The sequence below is a fragment of the Podarcis liolepis genome (assembly GCF_965112155.1).
Source record: "Podarcis liolepis genome assembly, chromosome: 3".
NCBI lineage: Eukaryota > Metazoa > Chordata > Lepidosauria > Squamata > Lacertidae > Podarcis > Podarcis liolepis.
The window spans coordinates 40,831,535-40,846,161 of record NC_139557.1 but is presented as its reverse complement, the minus strand read 5'-3'; the positions used below and the strand labels follow the sequence as shown (position 1 = coordinate 40,846,161).

At 38.1% G+C, this 14,627-nt stretch overlaps 1 protein-coding gene across 3 annotated transcripts in view; it reads right to left on the bottom strand.

Annotated features, from left to right (window-relative positions):
• Positions 1 to 2,511: 2,511 nt before the first annotated feature.
• Positions 2,512 to 14,627, bottom strand: part of SENP6 (SUMO specific peptidase 6) — a 71,295-nt gene continuing 59,179 nt past the window's right edge. For all 3 annotated transcript variants that reach the window (XM_083497354.1, XM_083497353.1, XM_083497352.1), the window contains 6 exons: positions 13,212 to 13,645; positions 11,008 to 11,111; positions 8,973 to 9,061; positions 7,121 to 7,189; positions 6,877 to 7,027; positions 2,512 to 4,801 (listed from right to left, as the gene is read on the bottom strand). In XM_083497354.1, the coding sequence (XP_083353480.1) occupies positions 4,592 to 4,801; positions 6,877 to 7,027; positions 7,121 to 7,189; positions 8,973 to 9,061; positions 11,008 to 11,111; positions 13,212 to 13,645 (1,057 nt within the window). In that variant the 3' untranslated portion in view covers positions 2,512 to 4,591. The remainder of the gene's footprint in view (positions 4,802 to 6,876; positions 7,028 to 7,120; positions 7,190 to 8,972; positions 9,062 to 11,007; positions 11,112 to 13,211; positions 13,646 to 14,627) is intronic.

The window sequence follows — 14,627 nt, the reverse complement described above, 5'->3', positions numbered from 1 at the left end:
CTTCTCCATATACATTTTGGAAGCAGACCAGGAATGGGTTTTCCCACTACACGTACATTTATTGGCAGACATTAACATAAGAGTGCTGTTAAATTGCAACTCATGTTGCACTTCAAAAGGAAGGACAGGGTCAATTCCCACTTATAGTGGTGGACTATGCTAATATGGCACCCTGGACAAGGGCACACTTTGGCACCCACTAAATATATATGTGTTCTTCTGTATAGAACCCTGCAAGGCAATTCTTGAAGTTTACATGATCCAATTGCCCCTTTTTAATACAGTCAAACCTCAGTTCTTGAATGGATCATTTTTTGAACGTTTTGGCTTCCAAACGCCAAAAACCCAGAAGTAACTGCTTCGGTTTTTGAACGATTTTCGAAACCCGAATGTTCTATGTGGCTTCTGTTTTGAGTTTCCCTATTGTACTGAAGCTTCCGCTTTCCGTTTTCGGTTGTTGAACGTTTTGGAAGTTGAACGGTCTTCCGGAACGGATTACGTTCGACAACCAAGGTTTGACTGTATAGGAAAAGCTGTAGTCCTATGTTCCTTTCAAGAATTTGAAGAAAGGACTCAACACTACTTCTTTTTATAAAGCTTTGTATTTAGGAAACAAACAAAACAACTCAAAAAAGGCAAGATGTGCTCCAACCAGATTGGTTAAATTTTTGGACAAAGTACACAATAGTCTGCATTCAACTAATCTTTACTCAGTAGACCCACTTAAATTAATGAAACAAGTTAGTTGTGGCCATTCATTTCAATGACTCTATTCTGAGCAAAAGTTCATGTTTCTGCTTATTTTTTTTAGAAAAAACGTAATATGCTTTCTTCTGACCAGCTTTGGTTTTAATGCTATAAAGGAAAATCTTTGTAGTGCTTTACAAGGAAAGGTAAGAATGAGTAATCTGATGCATTATTTATAGACTTCTACCCTTTATACTACATTCTACCCAAATACTCCAATGAAAAAGGAAATGCTGCCTTGGTTTACTGGCCCACAAGAATGTCTGGTTTCTGTAAAACTTCTCTAATGTTACAGGGGAAGGAACAGATCAAACTAAAGGGCAAAAATGAACAAGAAAATTAGAAGTAAGGTTTAAGTAGTGAAATGCATGCGAGTTGTTTAGCAATTGTAAAGCACTGTACTTATGCTTCACCATACTGGGGGGGGGGGAGAGAGTGACAAGTATGACACCGCTGGGATCTATCCTGGCCCCAGTGTTGTTCAACATCTTTATAAATGACTTAGATGAAGGAACGGAGGGGCTGCTCATCAAGTTTGCAGATGACACCAAACCGGAATGGGTAGCTTGTACTGCAGAAGACAGAATCAGGATTCAAGAGAAGAGTAACACATTGGAGAACTGGGTCAAAACAAACAAAATGAATGCCTTAGTCATACCCCACCTGGAGTACTGTGTCCAGTTCCAGGCACCACAATTAAAGGAGGATATTGAGAAGCTGGGATGTGTGCAGAGGAGGGAAAGCATGAGAAAGGGCCTAGAAACCAAGCGTTAAGAGGGATGGTTGAGAAAGCAACAATACTACATTCTCCATTTGCAAAACCAAACCAATAGGGAACATCAACTGAAAAAAGAGGAAAATATTGAAGCATACAATGCTTGGGAGAATTTTTAGAGGTCATGAAAGTTGGTGTATAAAGTTTCTCAAACATGTGCCTTCCCACTCCCGCCCCCACACTTTTCCTATCATCTGCTCCATCATTTTATAAAAACCTGCTTTGAGCACCATCTCACATTTTAAAAGGGGTGTCTGAAATGTTTCTTCAGCTAAACTTGTCACGGAGCCTTTGGGAAAGGAAGATACAAACATCTAAATAAAAAGGAAAGTCCTGTTACACTAGATTAACCAGACCTCATTTTAGAATATTCCCCAAACGTTCTGCACTCTTAAGTGTAAGCAGGCAATTCTCTCAGCAAGAAAAATAAAGAATGCCACAAGGGAATATTAAATGTCACCTCTCCTTCTGCCTCTAGCAAATGTTTACCAGCACATCATACATTTTTCATGCTAAGTAACCTAAAACTTTTATAAGAATTCCTAACAGTTATTCTATCCAACATGAAAACCAATACAAGAGAGACATCTAATTAGTAAGCTATTTGATAGCTTTCTCTGAAGAACTCATTCATGCTGCTTTTAATGAATACAGGTCATACTGTCTTAAAAGCATTATTATGCAGGCAAGAATGTATTTTTATAAACACACCCACTAAGAGCACACCTCTGTGTATGTCTACTCAGAAGGAAGCTTCACTGACTTCAATGGAACTTATTCCCAGGCCAGTGTGTTCAGGACTGCAGCCTCTATTGGTGCATTCCCTCCTTTGGTTTCTCTGTATAGGATTTCAGCTCGACTTTTATACTTGAACTCAGGTGCTGATTAATGTCAGATGAGCATGTGCTGTTGTTTTTCAATACACTGTAGAAACAAATCAGGATTAAAGCTAGGCAACATGCAGCATAAATTACCCAAGGTCTTCAAACTTGTTTTTGACCATTTTATTAAAAAAATAAATTTCCTATATCAACATGTGTATCAGGTTGCTGCATGACTGATCCATTACCATAATATTAAGAGAAACATTGCATTCTTCACATCTCGAAAAGGAATACAAGCTCCAGGACATTCTGAAAAACAGAACCATGTAATCAGAACTAAAGTATACCACAACCTGTTTGTTTTTGTTTTTTAAAAAAATCATTTCAACAAAAAACCTTGCCCAGGCTGGTATGCATTTTGCTAAGTCTACTCTTCTAATATAACTTGTTCAAGAAGTACTATTATTATTTTGCCACACCAACAAATGTTTACATTTGTTGTCAATCCTTTTTAGGTTTTACTCTAGCTAGCTTTCTAAAAAATGACTAGTAATTCTCAATTTTGAGGCATAAATGCTGGATCATTAGTGCCACTTGTGCGCTTTTATATCTAATGCCAAGAGTTGTTTCTTCAGAGTCACAAGTTATCCCTATGGATTTCTTGAGTGTAACACTGACAATGCCATGAAGGTTCTACAGCTGGTCTGACCACAGCAAATATTGGGAAAGTATGGAAAACTTAAGGCTGCAATCCTAAAGCTGGGCTCCTTAAATTGAAGCCAATTAGACAGAAGCAATTTTGTGTGCTGCACTACAGCTCCAAACAGTACTGCACTTGGTCTTCCTCTTTGGACAAAGTAATATCAGAACTAGCTGCGTGTAAAAACAAAAGCAAAAAGGTGTACTGAGCGGGTGACACTGCTGTAAAAATCAAGAACCGATGCAAAAGTAAAAAATCCTGTGTATACAGGTTAAAAGGACATACGGAGTCATGATGGTCTAAAACTCAGCATATTCCAACAGTATATTTCCTCCCATTCAACGTCTCTTTTGGACAAAAGCATTGTTACACCAAAACGTATCTGCAAAGGAGTTTCTGTCCCCCAGTTTTCAATATCAATACCTTGTGAATATTTAAGGAGTTATGGAAGAGACTTGATTTCTTTTGGACTTTTTAGAAAAGCTGGCATCGTAAGGCTGTACTTCTTGAAACATAATTTAAAAATCAAATTACATCATGGAAATATGCCAACAAGTTGTCTCAGTAGTGGACGATAACTCTACTTAAAACTGAGGGGGGAAGGAAGCAAGCAAGCAATGACATCTAGCAATATTTTGGTTTTCTGGACAATACAAAAAAATAGTACTCGTACATTTAAGAAATGTTCCATCAGATAGATAAAGCACATATGAATGCACATTCAGAATTCTGACACAGAAAATGTAATGTGGACAATTTGCTGCTATTTCCAAGCACACTTACAAAAAATACAATTTTATAATGAAAGAATTGTCAAAATACAGTTGAACAACGATCGGGAGCCACACCCCCCAAAAGGATTCAACAGTATTACTTAAGCTCTGTTTCAGACTGCTTGAGTAAACTTGTGGTCATAAAGCAGCATTATTCCAAGCACTTGTGAAGTTCCTTCTTTCATTATCTGAAGTGTCCTTTACTAAAGATTACACTGCCTGGCACTCGGATTCAAAGTGCAAACTCCTCACCTTGGAAACACAATGCATTTAGACACATTCTTATATTGTTGTACATAGCTGAAGCAGACACATCTCGTATATGGCAACTGTAAATCAAAGTATGGGTTTGATCACCTTGCTACATAGGTATTCCCCGTGCATTACAGAAGTCTTACTGGGAAATGTTCAATGACAACTTTACTTAAACACAGAAAGAGTTAACCAATTCATCCTATAAATATCTTCTTTATTTGCTTTGTGTCTAGAAGTTTCTATTAAGTTCTATTAACAGAAATACATAACAAAAGGTCTTCTATGTAGTGAAAAACTTAATTACAAATATTGAAAAAGGTTGGACTAATTAACATATGTACAGATTTGTCTAGTTAATATATTGAGGGGAATCTGTTTAATTAATGACATACATTTATAAGCATCAACAGTAAGTTTCAGTTGATAGTACTCCAAGTCCTTAGTTTGGGCAATGAGGATATGGTAAATTTCAAGATTTTTTTTTTTAAATGTAGCCATAACATGCAAGAGAAAATATTCAGTCTGAACAGCTGCTGATAAATTGTTCTATTCCTTCCTGAAAAGATTTCTCTGCCAAATTAGTGTCCTTCTGTCCCTTCTTTTCTTTGTTCTGCTGTTCCTGTAGATTCAGGATTATGTTTCGTATTTCTTCCCGTTTTGTTTTCATTCTTGGGCGAGGAAACCAGTCTGTTAAATTCATTGGTAGTTCAAAACTTAGAATAGGAGTCTAGTAGAGACAAAAGAAGTAGGTTTATAGCAACAGGGCCTATAATGTATGACTTTTGTATGACGTATTCAAATATTAAGAATATCAGAAAATGCCAGATTTGTTACATTTTTACCCTTCCTCCAGTTTCCTCTTAAAAGAGCATACACATAGTACAACATACTCCTAAAGAAAACAATCATACAGAAATTCTCAACAAAACAATAAAAATTATATTTATTTCTGCTTGCTGAAATGTACAAGGTCTTCATGAGCGGACTGCATAAACTAGCCTAGCTAAACTAATTTTGATTACATTGAAACATTGGTTACTATATTTGGTTCTATTCAGCTACTTTCTTAAGGTCCCATCTGCACAATACATTTAAAGCAGTGTCATAACACTTTAAACAGTCAAAGCTTGCCCCATGGAGTTCTGGGAACTGTAGCCTGTCACAGCTGAGAATTGTTAGGAGGACCCCAATACCCCTCATAGATCTACAATTCTCAGAGTGGCTTAACAGTCAATCTGTCTTCTCGGGAACTGTAGCTCTATGAGCGGAATTATGGGTCTCTTAACAACTCTCAGCACCCATAACAAAATGCAGTTCCCAGAATTCTTTGGAAGAAGCCGTGACTGTTTAAAGTGGCATGATACTGCTTTAAGTGAATAGTGCAGATGGGGCCAGGATAAAGCTGTGACAATGTTCTGTAGACCCGGGGCATTAGGCTAGAATGCTGGCTTAATAAGGGAAGCAGGAAGGTTGTCTTGCTCACACCTTACAGATTAATCTATCGTTAGAAGCCGTTTATGGTCTTCTACCAGAATGCCCTAGATAACTTTTGCACAGGGTCACACGATACAGCAAAAGGGAGTGAGATGCTTTTTTTGGGGGGTCACAAGTGGAGCACAGGTTTGCTTATCTGCCATTGTTGTAGTGCTCATGATGTATCATCATCTGCAAATAATTCTACAGCTCCAACACTCAGCACAATACAACATGCATTGGAAAGGGTTCCTAGTGACACCTCACTACACAATTTAAATGTGTACTTAATCCATTTACATCTATAAAATTGTTCAAGGCACACTGGGGAACTAGAGTCCCCACAGCATTTTAAAGCTACTTTACTTTAAATATGTGCATGTTTATATAACCTATAGAACATTAAATGTGTGCATGTTTATATAACCTATAGAACAAAACAAGTATCAACAGAAACATTAATCCTAGGATTCAGCCATCAACATTATTCTATGTTGTGGAGCAAGCTACAATCTTGCTCATTCTTCTTAATTTAACCTATAAGGTGCTGCCGCCACTAGACATCCTGACACAGTAGCCCACTGAGAATGGGGCAAAGATAGGCAGGAGTTGCCTTATCAAATCCAAAGCAAACATAACATTGGGAAGTAACTGGTCTTTTACAAATGCTGTACTGCAGCTTGTTAACTACCTCTAATCATTGTAAAATAAAAGCCATGGAGGTAGAAAAATGTGGAGACAGGGCCAAGAGGTGCATACAAGCACTGCTTCCAATGTCCCTGGGTACATGAGCTTCCGTTCAGATGTCTGGAGAAAGTGATTAGTTCTGCATAAAATGCCATATTCCACAAAGAAAGCAAGATAGCGTGACACTGAATTCCACTATTTTGGGCTATTACGAACATTCCGCCTGCCCGAGCTTGCCAGATTGAATGATCCCTCCACCCCTCCCACTGTGAGGATAGCAGGGGGCACATGGGGGAAGAGAGTACAGTCATACCTAGGATCCCAAACGCCTTGCGACTTGAACGTTTTGTCTCCTGAACGCCGCAAAATGAGTGTTCCGGTTTGCGAATGTTTTTGAGTGCAGGAAGCGCCTGCAGTCAATCTGAAGCCGTGTCTTGGTTTTTGAACCTTTTTGGAAGTGAAACGGACTTCTGGAACGGATTCCGTTCAAGAATCGGGGTATGACTGTATAGAAAGCCCAGCTGCATGGAGTTTATTAGGTGACTCCCATCCACAGGCTCCAGAAATTTGCATGGTGGCTAAATTAAACCCGATAATTTCAATGTCCCTAAAATTTTAAACTAAAAATACCAATAATCTCACCTCAAAAAAGCTCTCCACATACTGTAGCACATAAACTCCACAATCACTAAAGTTGTTCTGCTGCGGCACTTTAGGGTTTGAGCCTTTCATAACATCTTTGGAGAAACTTCTTTTAGTGCCTTTCCTGACTTCCCACTCCACCTCCAAGTATCTGCAATATAAAATCAAGAGGATGAGAAAAATGCTTTTATGGGATGTTCCAGTATTGACTGAAAAGGTTTTGCCTGAGAGGTCAACTACTTACTCCCGTAGTGTTCTAACGACGTTTGATCGGGAAGGCCCTCGCAATGAATCCATAAGCAGAATACAAGGCCTACAAGAAAGCAAATTGTTTTGGTCTCATTAGAATTTTGCATATGCCACAGTGTTAAAACAAGGAAATGATATTATTTGATGAGGGTTCATATAGCTCTCACAGGTATGTGTAAAAAGAAAGAAGTAGATTTTTTCATGATCCATACACAGTAGAAGTGTCTTTTTTCTTCTTCATATCTGTGCACCGAGGAAGAAGACACAGGTTTTGTTTCACTCCACCTAAAAGCTATACTGCATTTTGCTTTCATTTCATTGTGAATGCTACATGAATTTAAAGTAAATTACAATGCGATTTAACAAAGGACTAAACACAAATAATTTGAGCAGCTATTTACATGTATTATTTCATTACAATATAAGGCTAGATCAGGAACAGGGAGGGAGCTTGCTGCCCTCAGGATGTTGCTGAATGAAAACTCCATTCTTCTCTGACTACTGGTCATATTGGCCATCCCACTGAGTGATGGAGTCCAAAAACGTCTGAAGGACCACAGGTTCCTTAATTCCTTGCCTAGACAAGACCCAGAACTACACTCGAAAGATCAGAACTTTACTTCATTTTTCCTCTAACCTGTATATCTCAAAGCAAGTGGATTTAGATTTGCATAAATATGCCTACGTTTTTAATCACCTGCTATTATTGCAAAGAGAAAAGTTTATGTCCAACTCTTTATATTCTTATAAGGCAGATGGGAGTTGAGGTTGTGAAAGAGTGCTGAAGGTCACATAATTACTTCATGATGGAGAGGAAATAACAAGTCAGTCACAGCTCAACTGTAGAGCCACAATGCTAAATAATCTACCTAATTCTTAAAGCTGGAAGGTAATTAACAACTATACAACAAATGTAGCCCAGGTGTGTGTATAAGGATATCTATCCAGCAGCAATTCCAAGGGTTAGATCCTGCATTAGTATAGAAATTATATTCCCCAAGCACTCCACTGGTAGGACTTTTCAAGCATAGAATAGAATTATGTACAGTTATATTCACCCATATCAGTTACTCTATGTTTGGCCCATTAAACTTTGAAGAGGAACAACATATTAAGAACAGCTTACACATAAGGTGAAAAACAGGAAAAAATCAAGTGACTACTACTACTACTACTACTACTAATAATAATAATAATAATATTAATAATAATAATATATTTCTATTGAAAAAGCAAATTTAAGGAACTGGTTAGCAACATAAGGAGCCATAGCCTAAAATGTGTGGATATTAAAGTAGTTGTGCCCTTTTTGCTAAGCAAAGCTGATATCTGAAGTAGTATTACATCGACCGTTAAGCCTTTGGATTCGAGCTGGATAGAAAGATACTTGAGCCACCATCTGCTTGAGACAATCCATGCCAGGCTGTGGCACAGAGTCACCGTAGCTCTGAATGCGATATTCTAAAAGCTTACAACATTAACAGGTTTCTCTCTGGTGGAGCAGGCAGAATGTTAAGAATATTTCACTTGTGATGTAGATACTTACAGCAAACATAAGCCATAATAATGTAACAATGTGTATTAATTCTTTTGTAAACCCAGAATTGGCAAATGAAGAAAAAGAGGTTGAGTAATCTAAATTCTGAAAGAATAAAAAAGCAGAGATTTTATACAAGCTTATTTACAATGTTCAAATCCTGCCTGACCAGAGCAGGAATTAATTTTTTTAAAGTTTGAGCTCTAAATTTGGAAATGACAGAACAGGGGAACGAAAAGAACACTGGATTCAGAAGACACATCTGTTGATTATTAATGGAAAGCCATAAATGTGTCACTTCAAAACTTACTGTTTACATATAGTTGGCTTCAGATGCCATTGTCCCAATTCTGAATTACAATGATCATCCGCAAGACCATCATCATCACTGCTGTTGTCCTAAAATAGAAAATATGTAAGATTCTATCTTAAGAAACTCAGGACTCAGGCAAAATGCTAGCTCCCTCCCCTACTCATTCATGCCCTTTATGTTACAGGCACTGGGGGCTGGTGCACATTGGGATTCGTGGGGCAAAGGCAGTAGGTGAAGCCGGGACCAATGACAGACAGAAACAGAGCCAATGAACTTTTCTTCTTTAAGTAACCAAGTTTGGTGGGAGTGGAGAAAAAGAATTTAAACTTTTTCTGCAACAAAGACCGCAACCTGTATTTGAACTACTCTTTATAATAAAATCAGGAAGCAATTCTTCTGTTCCAGGAGAAAAATTATCTCAAAATTAGAACTTAGAAACCAAATGAACCTATCAGCACAGGAAAACCCCACATCATATAATGATGGGAGGAAAATCATCACACACAAACAATATGGTTTCCATTTCTGCAGTAATCTCTGCAGCCTGCAATGTAATGGGCTATACACATTTCTGCCTTTATGCATGTGTGATACTTCAAAGTTTTGAAGTTCCACCTTTATGCTATGTGAATATTTTCTGGGAGGACAGCAAATGACCCTTCACCCTTCTGAAAAACCGACCTGTTTACCAAGGCAGGTGCAATCCAAGTACGACTGCAAATATATGAATTATATATGACTATATAATTCAAGCGGCACACAACACAGAAACTACATTCAGTAGATTGCCTCTAGCTCTTGAATAAAGGCAGGAGAACTAGCCAAAAGAAAACCTACAGGAAAGGCTAGAAATAACCCAGACAAAGATTACAAAGTATTTAAGAATATAAAAGCTAGATAAAGGGTTATGTTTAGAAATTTCTAGGTGGAGGACTATAAAGCCAAGCCATCTTCCTATTCAGAATCTAAGTATCACAGGATGAGAGTATTTCAAGTGTACCACAAGGACTATGAGGATAGAACTTCTTTCTTGGCTATTTTTATTTCCTGAACAGATGTGAAAATGCTTTTCAAAAAGATTCTGAAGTCCCTCTAGGTAGAAATTACTGACCTGCATCCAGTCTCACTATGCCTCACATATACAGCTGATGAAAGGAAAAACAACTCATTGGATGAAGGAACAGGACAGCCTGTGAGTACTAGTCTGTATAGTCTTTGAAATTGAAAACCACACTAGTAACTCTTCAAATAAAGACTGCCATTTAATATATAACTGGACTGATATCCTTGAATAATAGAAGAGAAAAAAGGGAAAAGCAACATTCCCTTGGTGCATATAATGTGGAACAAGTTCCACATTAAAGTGAAACTTTAACACAGTCCGAAATTCTGTTTAACAAAGAAGCACTTTCTGCTCAATTTTTGATGATCAAAATGATGGATAAAGCTCGCCTTCTAGTGGCTAGAGTTGGGAACATAACCACGGAAAGTGCTCCAGAGAAGTACTGGAGAAATGCTAGGCTGTATTTTATTGAAATAGAAATACAGTGGTACCTCGGGTTAAGTACTTAATTCGTTCCGGAGGTCCGTTCTTAACCTGACAGAGCACGATTTCTGTTCTTATCCTGAAGCAAAGTTCTTAACCTGAAGCACTATTTCTGGGTTAGCAGAGTCTGTAACCTGAAGCATATGTAACCTGAGGTACCATTGCAATGCTAACAGCACTAAGTAAGAAGCCTTAATCTTTATATATATCTTCAGTTAAGTGTCACATTGCCATCGTACGTTAGTTTACTAGCCTCAAATAAATGACTGATAGGTTGTTGAGGGAGTCTTGCAATATACACTACACTAAGAACACCTCAACTACAAAAATGCTGAACACCTACTTTAAAAAAAAAGTACTGAAAAGGTGATTAACAGGCTATTTGCTACATTTTAATACCTGTTCTACTGAATTCTTTTAAACACCTTCACCCCTAGAAATAAAGAATACTAGTTATATCCAAGTAATGCTGTTTAGACTTTTTACCTGGTTATCTTGATCTTCTGAAAAATCTATTAGTTCATCTTCATTTAGTTTAGTGCTGTCAGTTGAATCTTCACTGTAATTTAGTCTAATTTTCTGTAAACCATCTGCATTAACCACAACAATTAGTAAAAAAATGAAAACAGAATTGCCATAGACATATACATTATATACATTACCTTCTGGACAGGAACAGTAAACCACAAAGTGGAATAAATGTTTTTTTGTCAGCATCATACATGAGAACAAATGTCTAACTGAAATCTATACTTCCAACAGTGCAATCCTATCCATGCCTATTCAATATAAGTCCCATTGAGTTCAACGGGATTTACAGGCAAGTGGGTTCAAGACTTTGGGCTCAGCTATCAACCTAAAAACACTCAGCTAAATTACATCTCCCAGCAGTGCTGAGACATAGCTTACTGTACTGACTGGGAAGCAATATAGCACACACAGCAACACAGCAGCAGGATGTCAGCTTGTGAAACAATTTTTTTCTGTTGTGTGTTCAACATAACATTAAGCCAAACCGCATTCCCAGAGAGGAGATTGCAGCCACTTTGCTCCTTCCCTGGTCCTGCTATTGTGACCTAAATTGTGGTTTGGCTTAGGGCATTGTCAGAACCTGGGCTTGTAATTTGTCTTGCCCCAGACAGAGCAGGAATTGCAGCCCAAGTTTGTTCTTGGAGCTCAGGTTGAAATGACACCCTAAGCCAAAAAGCAGCTTAGCCAGCAACAGGACTAGAGGAGGTAGGTAGGTAAGCAGTCACAATCTTCCCACTCGCATTGAGTCCACCCATTCGCAGTGAGCCAGTTTGGCTATTATGAATTAGACAGATGCACACTTTCTATACAAGAACTTCTTAAGCAGACAAATCAAATAGTTTGCTTGATCAGAACTAAGTAGACTGTTTTACTCTTCTCCAGTTGTGAAATGATATATTTTTGTTTAGTGTGGTTTGCAATGTGCACAAGTAGGAAAAAACACACAGCAAACTTTGAGCTTGGACATTCTGTTCTCTCCCTTCCTCCCTTGTGGCCAGTAGGATTTCAGAAGTTTTAGCTTTTACTTTTGGTTTATCCCCATCAGCCCAAGGCTCACTGCAGCTTGTGAAAGTTGCACTAAAACAGGGTTTGTTGAAATGTGTGAACAGGACCACATATTTCACTATGTAAAATATGTTGCAAAAATGGTGTCCGGGGTGTGTGTGTTGCCAAATCAGCAAGATGTCAGGGAAAATCTGGACATAAAGCAGCACAATAGAAAAAAGCTGTGGAAACAGCTCATAAAGCTTAGGTTTACCCAACAATGTTGGGGTCATCCTAAAAAAAATAAAAAATATTGAAATATGGCAACCCTAAACAAGCTGATCACTAGGCTCTAGTTATACAGGGCGAGTCCTTTAAAAGACGCCCCATGGATAGTATGACATCTTCCTCATACATTTACCTCAGCGACAAATTACTTCAACAAAGTACTGAATGATGCATATTTTTAGAAACCAGTAAAGCTTAGTATCTTAAGGAGGCGTCACTGATTGTATTTCTGATTTTGAAACTGGTGGTCTTTGAATTCCACATCTAAATCTCCAGAAGGAGCAAAACAGTGATGATCTGAAGAAAATCTAAACTTGAAATTTATAACTAAATTTATATTAGCATTTCTGCAGCTCTAACTAAAGAAAATATAAATGTGAGTTTTTAGTTTTCCAAGCCAAGATTCACCAACCACTGCACATTTACCGTGGATCAGCTGAAATTCTTACATTGGTGTTTTTGCAACACTGAAATGTTACCATTTGATGCACAGCTGGAGGAAAATGTGTAGAACAAATCTTATTAGTGGCTGGCTGATTCTAAAGAAATGGGATTCTTAATGTGAATCTAGAAAGTGGTCTTATAGTAAGCATATACTTGGCTTATCTAGCACAGTATTGTTTACTGTCAGTGGTAGCTATTTGCCAATGCTCAGCAGAGGGCATTCCCACCAGCAATCCCTGATATGCTTTTTTACAAGATATGCTCCGTATTGGACTCCCACTTAGTTTTAGCAGTGCTACAGTCTCAACACTCCCCCCCCCCCATCATTCTCTGGGATTTTTTTTAGTAGTTTAATTATTTAAAGGAAAAAATATATAAGTTATATTAGCAGTAATAAGGTATCAAATTCCAAATATCAAACATATATAGCCAAAAGTACATACCCGTAGCCTGGATGTGAATTTTATCTTCATTCTGCATGCCATTTGCCTCTGAAATCCTATGGTCATGTTTATGAAACACAGATTCCACAGTTCTCAGTCCTTCTGGGGTGCTGTTTAACTGATTTAGTTTTTTTAAGCCACTTTTCACAGAAGGGGTTCTTTTGCAATACTGTGATTCAGTCTCGCCGGCTTCTATGCTTGTGTCAGTTAATGCTGCAATATGTTTCTTGTTCAGCACCTTCTTTGTAAAAGATGCAGAAGTGGAGTGATGTAACGGATTCAGTTCACTAGGTACAGGAGAAGAAGTGCTTCTTTCTTGATCCAAAGAGGAAGATTTAACCTGCATAGATACGTTTTCGTGGTAGTACGGATTGGTCTCATATATTGCATTTTCTAAACCAGGGAAACAGATGATAGCCAAAAACCAATGGGCCCTGAAAAAAACAAAAACAAAACTAAGAATTGACTCAACAGCTATCATCATATATATGTATTACTCATTTAGTATAGAACAAATAACTCCAAAATTATTTGTTTGTTATTTACATTCTTATCATAGACATCTGTTTCACACATTCAGATATGTAAACAGTGTGGTCACATTTAGAGAACAAGGCACAATAATTATATGTATAAACTGTAAAGGGAAACTTAAAAATTGCCTCCTCCTGGAAATTTCTGGTAAATTTTTAAACCAGAATCCCTGGTCAAGCACAATGCAAAGCCAGGATTCAGTAAAAAGGGAAACTAAATGTTGCTGAAGTACAGAGCAATCACATCTTGCGCGTTTCATTTCAAAGGTCCTGTGTACAGTGGTACCTCAGGTTACATACGCTTCAGGTTACAGACTCTGCTAACCCAGAAATAATGCTTCAGGTTAAGAACTTTGCTTCAGGATAAGAACAGAAATCGTGCTCCGGCAGTGCGGTGGCAGCAGGAGGCCCCATTAGCTAAAGTGGTGCTTCAGGTTAAGAACAGTTTCAGGTTAAGAACAGATCTCCGGAACGAATTAAGTACTTAAGCCAAGGTACCACTGTATAGGCAAAAAACACATATACTCAAACCCTTAGAACTGAACCCCAAACTGAACTACCTAGGGCTTTTGGAACTGGTACATTGGCTCTTATGAGATCTTGCAGGGCCATCCAAGTTCCCACGAAATCTCACAGATGCATCCCTGATCCAAGAAGAGGAGACAGCTATGCTTGCGAAGCAAGGCAGAGAGCTTAAAAAGCTCTTTTTGCACCAGAAAAACCCAGCACAAAAAAACCTTGTGGGATTTCAACCAGCTAGCCTTCAACTGCATATATTTGAAATTACGCAAGTCAGATGTGCGAAGATGTGATTGCATTGTACTCATACTGTGTGGTCAGGAAGGGAATGGGGGAATTTGCGCACATGTGTGTGCCTGATGCT